The following is a 9,735-nucleotide window of genomic DNA, read 5'->3' as shown; positions in this document are numbered from 1 at the left end:
TATTGTAACTTATTGCATTATTACAGTTATTATAACATATTGTTTTAGTACAGCTCATTGTATTATTACAGCTTATTGTGTTATTACAGCTTATTGTGTTATTACAGCTTATTGTATTATTACAGTTATTATAGCTCAGCGTATTATTATAACTTATTGTATTAATACAGTTATTATAACTTATTGTATTATTACAGTTATTACAGCTCATTGTATTATTACAGCTTATTGTATTATTACAGTTATTATAGCTCATTGTATTATTATAACTTATTGTATTATTACAGCTTATTGTGTTATTACAGCTTGTTGTATTATTACAGCTTATTACAGCTCAGCGTATTATTACAGCTTATTGTATTATTACAGCTTATTGTGTCATTAAAGCTCATTGTATTATTACAGCTTATTGTATTATTACAGCTTATTGTATTATTACAGCTTATTGTATTATTACAGTTATTACAGCTTATTGTATTATCACAGCTTATTGTATTATTACAGTTATTACAGCTTATTGTATTATTACAGCTATTATAACTCATTGTATTATTACAGCTGAAGCGTTCTCTCCATGGTCCTGGTGCCCTCAATACAGTGGGTGAATGTGTCCAATAATGGCTCACTCAGTGCTGGCTGGGGAAAGTTCCCTAGAGCCCCCAGATGCAGGACACCGATGAACCAAATAGGGAGAGTCCCACCGTAATCAGAACTGTTTGGAGACTAACGACGGTTAGAGCATTGCAGACTCTGGTTAGAATCCATTAAAATGACCTGCAGCCGTTACTGTCACTGTAACACGTTACTTAGAGCTTTCTATAGAAAATAAACTTACAATAAGGAACAACAATTCATTACAGTTTATACGCTCTGAATATTGTGTTATAGAAAAGACAGATCATCAGGAACTCTCAGGGTTAACAGTCAGGAAGTTAAATCCTCTGATACAAACTGTCCGCCCCCTCGGTGTGGAATGTGGTAAAACCCGTCCCACTGATTTCTGAGAAATGACAAACATTAAGTTTTGTTTCTTGTTCCTGCTTTCACTGATGGCGTCTGCTGATCTGAGAGACGAGCTGACCTGCTCCATCTGTCTGAACATTTATACAGATCCTATAACCCTGACATGTGGACATAGCTACTGCCGGGTCTGCATCACACGAACATGGGACAACCAGGAGGAGAGAGAATATTCCTGTCCTGAATGCAGACACAGGTTTAGGGTAAGACCTGAGCTTAAAATAAACCTGAGAATGTGTAACATGGCGGAGAGTTTCCGATCTGCTCACCCAGAGCAGGAGGAGGTTGGGATCTCCTGTACTTACTGTGACTCTCCTGTACCGGCTGCTAAAACATGTCTGCACTGTGAAGCTTCTCTGTGTAATAAACACTTAAAGAAACACAGCCAGTCAGCAGAACATGTCCTAACTGAACCCACCACTTCACTGGGGAACAGAAAATGCTCCGTCCACAAGAAGGTCCTGGAGTATTACTGCTCTGAGGATGCTGCCTGTATCTGTGTGTCCTGCAGTCTGGCCGGAGAGCACAGGGGACACGTGGTGGAGACTCTGAATGAGGCCTCTGAGAAGAAGAAGGAGAAACTGAGAGATATTCTGCAGAAACTGACCTTAAAGAGAAAGGAGGCTGAGAAAAGAGTCCAGAACCTGCAGGAGCTCAGGAGAGAAGTGTCAGATAAAGCAGCTGGGGTAACAGAGGAAGTAACTGCCCTGATTAGGGGCATCAGGGAACGGCTGGAAGCTCTAGAGCAGCGAGTCCTGAGTGAGATCTCCAGGCAGGAAGAGCAGGTCTCACTCCGAGTCTCAGATCTAATCCGGCAGCTGGAAATAAAGAAGGAGGATCTGTCCAGGAAGATGGGTCACATTGAGGAGCTGTGTAACATGACGGACCCATTAACTGTCTTACAAGGACGGGAATCAGACAGCGCTGACAATTGTGATACTGAGGAGGGAGATAATGAGGACAGAGAGAGAGATGATAACAAGGTCCGTGCTGTAGGGGATCTGGATGTGGGTCTGATCTCAGTGACCTTACACTCAGGATTAGCTGGGATTGTGACCGGAGTAAAGAGACAGCGCCATGTACCGGCTAATATATTACTGGGGGTAAACACGGCTTCAGACATGTTACTGGGCGTAAACACGGCTTCAGACATGTTACTGGGGGTAAACACGGCTTCAGACATGTTACTGGGTGTAAACACGGCTTCAGACATGTTACTGGGGGTAAACACGGCTTCAGACATGTTACTGGGGGTAAACACGGCTTCAGACATGTTACTGGGGGTAAACACGGCTTCAGACATGTTACTGGGGGTAAACACGGCTTCAGACATGTTACTGGGGGTAAACACGGCTTCAGACATGTTACTGGGGGTAAACACGGCTTCAGATATGTTACTGGATGTAAACACGGCTGCTAATAATGTAACTGTATCGGGTGATATGAAAACTGTATCCAGGTCAGGAATAAAGCAGAGTCGCCCAGAAACACCAGAGAGATTTCAGGATTATAATCAGGTTTTAAGCTCCAGGAGTTTCTCCTCGGGGCGACATTACTGGGAAGTGGAGAGCAGTGAATCAGGGAGATGGGCGGTAGGGATGGCCTATCGCAGTATAGCCAGGAAAGGACGTCAGTCAGAGATTGGAAATAATAACAAGTCCTGGGGTTTGTGGAGGTGGATTAATAATCTGTATAATGTGATACATGACAGTAAATACATCGAGTTACCCCTCCCCCCTTCCAGCCGGAGATTCAGGATATTCCTGGACTACGAGGCCGGGCGGCTGTCCTTTTATGAGCTGTGTGACCCCATCAGACACTTACACACCTTCACTGCCACCTTCACTGAGCCGCTTCATGCTGTATTCAGGGTACATGGGGGCAATACCTGGCTGAGAATGTATTGAATGATTTATTAATCTAATTAAAGAGATTTAATCCCGGAGTGGGAATCACGAGACGGTAATACTGATCTGGGTGTGGGCGGAGCATCACAACAGGGTTAGCTCCACCCACTTTAACTGGGTATGGGCGGAGCCTGTTACTAAGCAACAGCTGCACTGTGTGTGATTATGGGTGAATGTTACTGACATTAAAGCAGAATTACTCAAACAGACAGACATCTCTATAATTAAACTATAGTCACAGCGTGTATCCTGCATGTTAGAGATTGTGTTTTAATTCCAATCCGTGTGTGTGTGTGAGTTTGTGTTGTCTGATTGTGATGAGAGTTAGAGTTTATTGTATCTGAAATGTCAGATACACTGGGCTGTCGTTCCTTTGTTTCCTTGTCTCAGGTCACTGCCCCGGCTCCATCCCTCCAATCACTTATCACTCTATGTATACCTAATAATGTAAATCCCGGATTGCTGTCATGTTTAATATTAAAGTGTTGAGACACACTGTGTCCCTTAAATCCCGTGTTTATATAACGTATATGCTCTTCCACTCGAACGTGTGGTTGTCTCTTGGTACGTCCTACGTAACACAATCCACAGAGACATGTAAGTAGGTATACTGTAATGTCAGCTCTGGTACTGATAGCTGCTCTCGACTACAATTCCCATCATGTGTTTTATGCCTGTGTGTGAATGTGTGTGTCACTATGTGTACTGGCTGATTATTATTGAATATTAGCTGACTGGGAGTGATGGGAGCTATAATGATTAATGTAATTTAAAAAACTGCCAAATCTGTAAAATCCCACTGTTTTCCTATTCAGTCAGCACTATATCTGTATAAAGACCGTTTTCATGTAGAAATTAATGAGATTAGTACACAATGTTCCCTCTAATATTTAGTGGTTGTTGTAGTAGAAATATTTTGTTGTGTAAATATTTTCCTGTTACGCGGTATGTGCTGAATGTTTGTACAAATGTAAACCTGTAACGGTGTCAAGATAATGTAGTCACGGCCTCTCTCATGGCTAATAAAACCGCATTGCTACATTTTAATACAATACAAATATGATTGCTTGCTATATGTTTATACCCACATCCATGCCACATTGCCCACATGACATGTGTATTGTCACGATAAGGGCAGGTAGATCTAAAACCCCCCAACAATCCCCTCCCCAAATAATCACCACATTACTGATTTATGGATAAATGTGTCCACGGCTTTAATAAATAAGTAAATATATAATTAGGCTTAACATAACCAAAAGTCATTGCCCACCATCCCCAGCCATATTATATTTTGGAATGGCCGTGTCTGAAGTTGTCCCCCGATGTCCACGGAACCCTGGATACCACCCCGAGCTGCATCTCTCCTGCTTGAGGGGCAGTCCGCCTCTTGACATGCGCACAGTCGTTATTCGTCATGTTCCATAAACCATCCCCATTACCTTTAATAAACACAGACACCCATTTCTGTTGGACATATAAAGTCCACAGCTTTATTATATCATCATCAATAACTTATACAACATTTTAGGGTCATTGCCAAACAATAAGGATATTTTATTGCAATCTCCTTCCGTACCTAAATACCCCTGGCAATGACCCCATACCAATATAACAGTGTATAACAGTACAGGGGCGGACTGACCACTAGGGCACATCGGTCATGGACTGAGGGCCCGAGACAGCCAGGGGCCCGGCCGCACAGCCATGCTCCAGCTGGAGAGATCAGAGATCAACTGGAACGGCAAAAAAATAAAATAAAAATCTCTTTCAATGACAGGTTGTGGGGCGCCTGATGGAGCGCAGGGCCCCACAACCTACCGCTCTGCATATTACTCCCCCTCCCCACCCATCCTCAAATGAGACCTGGCAGCTTCACCAGCTCTGTGTGATGGGAGAGGTGGGCCAGTACTCTCCTCACACACAGAGCCCTCTCAAAGAGACGTGAAGGAGCAACAGCCTGGGAGACCAGAGGGAGCAGAGAGAGGGGTAGGAAATAAGGGGAATATGTCACTAGTCACCCCCTCCCCCACTGTGTCACCCCCACCCTCCCTCTGTCACTAGTCACCCCCACCCTCCCTCTGTCACTAGTCACCCCCTCCCCCACTGTGTCACCCCCACCCTCCTTCTGTCACTAGTCACCCCTCCCCCACTGTGTCACCCCCACCCTCCCTCTGTCACTAGTCACCCCCTCCCCCACTGTGTCACCCCCACCCTCCTTCTGTCACTAGTCACCCCTCCCCCACTGTGTCACCCCCACCCTCCCTCTGTCACTGTGTCTCTCAGGGAGTGAGAGCAGGGAACACTGACAGCTTTATACAGGGACTGAGTGAGAGAGCAGGGAACACTGACAGCTTTATACGGGGACTGAGTGAGAGAGAGCAGGGAACACTGACAGCTTTATACAGGGACTGAGTGAGAGAGAGCAGGGAACACTGACAGCTTTATACAGGGACTGAGTGAGTGAGAGCAGGGAACACTGACAGCTTTATACAGGGACTGAGTGAGAGAGAGCAGGGAACACTGACAGCTTTATACAGGGACTGAGTGAGAGAGAGCAGGGAACACTGACAGCTTTATACAGGGACTGAGTGAGAGAGAGCAGGGAACACTGACAGCTTTATACAGGGACTGAGAGAGAGAGAGCAGGGAACACTGACAGCTTTATACAGGGACTGAGTGAGAGAGAGCAGGGAACACTGACAGCTTTATACAGGGACTGAGTGAGAGCAGGGAACACTGACAGCTTTATACAGGGACTGAGTGAGAGAGAGCAGGGAACACTGACAGCTTTATACAGGGACTGAGTGAGTGAGAGCAGGGAACACTGACAGCTTTATACAGGGACTGAGTGAGAGAGAGCAGGGAACACTGACAGCTTTATACAGGGACTGAGTGAGAGAGAGCAGGGAACACTGACAGCTTTATACAGGGACTGAGTGAGAGAGAGCAGGGAACACTGACAGCTTTATACAGGGACTGAGTGAGTGAGAGCAGGGAACACTGACAGCTTTATACAGGGACTGAGTGAGAGAGAGCAGGGAACACTGACAGCTTTATACAGGGACTGAGTGAGAGAGAGCAGGGAACACTGACAGCTTTATACAGGGACTGAGTGAGAGAGAGCAGGGAACACTGACAGCTTTATACAGGGACTGAGAGAGAGAGAGCAGGGAACACTGACAGCTTTATACAGGGACTGAGTGAGAGAGAGCAGGGAACACTGACAGCTTTATACAGGGACTGAGTGAGAGCAGGGAACACTGACAGCTTTATACAGGGACTGAGTGAGAGAGAGCAGGGAACACTGACAGCTTTATACAGGGACTGAGTGAGTGAGAGCAGGGAACACTGACAGCTTTATACAGGGACTGAGTGAGAGAGAGCAGGGAACACTGACAGCTTTATACAGGGACTGAGTGAGAGAGAGCAGGGAACACTGACAGCTTTATACAGGGACTGAGTGAGAGAGAGCAGGGAACACTGACAGCTTTATACAGGGACTGAGTGAGAGAGAGCAGGGAACACTGACAGCTTTATACAGGGACTGAGTGAGAGAGCAGGGAACACTGACAGCTTTATACAGGGACTGAGTGAGAGCAGGGAACACTGACAGCTTTATACAGGGACTGAGTGAGAGAGCAGGGGACACTGACAGCTTTATACAGGGACTGAGTGAGAGAGAGCAGGGAACACTGACAGCTTTATACAGGGACTGAGTGAGTGAGAGCAGGGAACACTGACAGCTTTATACAGGGACTGAGTGAGAGAGAGCAGGGAACACTGACAGCTTTATACAGGGACTGAGTGAGAGCAGGGAACACTGACAGCTTTATACAGGGACTGAGTGAGTGAGAGCAGGGAACACTGACAGCTTTATACAGGGACTGAGTGAGAGAGAGCAGGGAACACTGACAGCTTTATACAGGGACTGAGTGAGAGCAGGGAACACTGACAGCTTTATACAGGGACTGAGTGAGTGAGAGCAGGGAACACTGACAGCTTTATACAGGGACTGAGTGAGAGAGAGCAGGGAACACTGACAGCTTTATACAGGGACTGAGTGAGAGAGAGCAGGGAACACTGACAGCTTTATACAGGGACTGAGTGAGAGAGAGCAGGGAACACTGACAGCTTTATACAGGGACTGAGAGAGAGAGAGCAGGGAACACTGACAGCTTTATACAGGGACTGAGTGAGAGAGAGCAGGGAACACTGACAGCTTTATACAGGGACTGAGTGAGAGCAGGGAACACTGACAGCTTTATACAGGGACTGAGTGAGAGAGAGCAGGGAACACTGACAGCTTTATACAGGGACTGAGTGAGTGAGAGCAGGGAACACTGACAGCTTTATACAGGGACTGAGTGAGAGAGAGCAGGGAACACTGACAGCTTTATACAGGGACTGAGTGAGAGAGAGCAGGGAACACTGACAGCTTTATACAGGGACTGAGTGAGAGAGAGCAGGGAACACTGACAGCTTTATACAGGGACTGAGTGAGAGAGAGCAGGGAACACTGACAGCTTTATACAGGGACAGAGTGAGAGAGAGCAGGGAACACTGACAGCTTTATACAGGGACTGAGTGAGAGAGCAGGGAACACTGACAGCTTTATACAGGGACTGAGTGAGAGCAGGGAACACTGACAGCTTTATACAGGGACTGAGTGAGAGAGCAGGGAACACTGACAGCTTTATACAGGGACTGAGTGAGAGAGAGCAGGGAACACTGACAGCTTTATACAGGGACTGAGTGAGTGAGAGCAGGGAACACTGACAGCTTTATACAGGGACTGAGTGAGAGAGAGCAGGGAACACTGACAGCTTTATACAGGGACTGAGTGAGAGAGAGCAGGGAACACTGACAGCTTTATACAGGGACTGAGTGAGAGAGAGCAGGGAACACTGACAGCTTTATACAGGGACTGAGTGAGAGAGAGAGCAGGGAACACTGACATCTTTATACAGGGACTGAGTGAGAGAGAGAGCAGGGAACACTGACAGCTTTATACAGGGACTGAGTGAGAGAGCAGGGAACACTGACAGCTTTATACAGGGACTGAGTGAGAGCAGGGAACACTGACAGCTTTATACAGGGACTGAGTGAGAGAGCAGGGAACACTGACAGCTTTATACAGGGACTGAGTGAGAGAGCAGGGAACACTGACAGCTTTATACAGGGACTGAGTGAGAGAGAGCAGGAAACACTGACAGCTTTATATAGGGACTGAGTGAGAGAGAGCAGGGAACACTGACAGCTTTATACAGGGACTGAGTGAGAGAGAGCAGAGAACACTGACAGCTTTATACAGGGACTGAGTGAGAGCAGGGAACACTGACAGCTTTATACAGGGACTGAGTGAGAGAGAGCAGGGAACACTGACAGCTTTATACAGGAACTGAGTGAGAGCAGGGAACACTGACAGCTTTATACAGGGACTGAGTGAGAGAGAGCAGGGAACACTGACAGCTTTATACAGGGACTGAGTGAGTGAGAGCAGGGAACACTGACAGCTTTATACAGGGACTGAGTGAGAGAGAGCAGGGAACACTGAAAGCATTATACAGGGACTGAGTGAGCGAGAGCGGGGAACACTGACAGCTTTATACAGGGACTGAATGAGAGAGAGCAGGGAACACTGACAGCTTTATACAGGGACTGAGTGAGAGCAGAGAACACTGACAGCTTTATACAGGGACTGAGTGAGAGAGAGCAGGGAACACTGACATCTTTATACAGGGACTGAGTGAGAGAGCAGGGAACACTGACAGCTTTATACAGGGACTGAGAGAGAGCAGGGAACACTGACAGCTTTATACAGGGACTGAGTGAGAGAGAGCAGGGAACACTGACAGCTTTATACAGGGACTGAGTGAGAGAGAGCAGGGAACACTGACAGCTTTATACAGGGACTGAGTGAGAGCAGGGAACACTGACAGCTTTATACAGGGACTGAGTGAGAGCAGGGAACACTGACAGCTTTATACAGGGACTGAGTGAGAGGAGGGAACACTGACAGCTTTATACAGGGACTGAGTGAGTGAGAGCAGGGAACACTGACAGCTTTATACAGGGACTGAGTGAGAGAGAGCAGGCAACACTGACAGCTTTATACAGGGACTGAGTGAGAGAGAGCAGGGAACACTGACAGATTTATACAGGGACTGAGTGAGAGCAGAGAACACTGACAGCTTTATACAGGGACTGAGAGAGAGCAGGGAACACTGACAGCTTTATACAGGGACTGAGTGAGAGAGAGCAGGGAAAACTGACAGCTTTATACAGGGACTGAGTGAGAGAGAGCAGGGAACACTGACAGCTTTATACAGGGACTGAGTGAGAGAGAGCAGGGAACACTGACAGCTTTATACAGGGACTGAGTGAGAGCAGGGAACACTGACAGCTTTATACAGGGACTGAGTGAGAGAGAGCAGGGAACACTGACAGCTTTATACAGGGACTGAGTGAGAGAGAGCATGGAACACTGACAGCTTTATACAGGGACTGAGTGAGAGCAGGGAACACTGACAGCTTTATACAAGGACTGAGTGAGAGAGAGCAGGGAACACTGACAGCTTTATACAGGGACTGAGTGAGGGAGAGCAGGGTACACTGACAGCTTTATACAGGGACTGAGTGAGAGAGAGCAGGGAACACTGACAGCTTTATACAGGGACTGAGTGAGAGAGAGCAGGGAACACTGACAGCTTTATACAGGGACTGAGTGAGAGAGAGCAGGGAACACTGACAGCTTTATACAGGGACTGAGTGAGAGCAGGGAACACTGACAGCTTTATACAGGGAC

The 9,735-nt window shown here is 46.9% G+C and overlaps 1 protein-coding gene across 1 annotated transcript; it reads left to right on the top strand.

The window, feature by feature from the left end:
• Positions 1-1,034: 1,034 nt before the first annotated feature.
• Positions 1,035-2,927, top strand: LOC134569291 (E3 ubiquitin-protein ligase TRIM39-like). Its single transcript, XM_063428210.1, has 2 exons — positions 1,035-2,097; positions 2,389-2,927. Exons 1-2 carry the CDS (start codon positions 1,050-1,052, stop codon positions 2,925-2,927), a joined length of 1,587 nt encoding a protein of 528 aa, XP_063284280.1. The 5' UTR covers positions 1,035-1,049.
• Positions 2,928-9,735: the final 6,808 nt, after the last annotated feature.

This window comes from Pelobates fuscus, chromosome 7 (genome assembly GCF_036172605.1).
Source record: "Pelobates fuscus isolate aPelFus1 chromosome 7, aPelFus1.pri, whole genome shotgun sequence".
In the NCBI taxonomy this organism is placed as follows: domain Eukaryota; kingdom Metazoa; phylum Chordata; class Amphibia; order Anura; family Pelobatidae; genus Pelobates; species Pelobates fuscus.
Note: the sequence above shows the minus strand (reverse complement) of the source record. Positions and strands in the feature narration are given on the sequence as shown.

Bases quoted from the DNA above. Each gene is read 5' to 3' on its own strand.
- LOC134569291 (XM_063428210.1), top strand. From the start codon at position 1,050: ATGGCGTCTGCTGATCTGAGAGACGAGCTGACCTGCTCCATCTGTCTG. The intron at 2,098-2,388 runs ATGTACCGGCTA...CAGACATGTTAC, and splicing joins CGGAGTAAAGAGACAGCGCC to TGGGGGTAAACACGGCTTCA.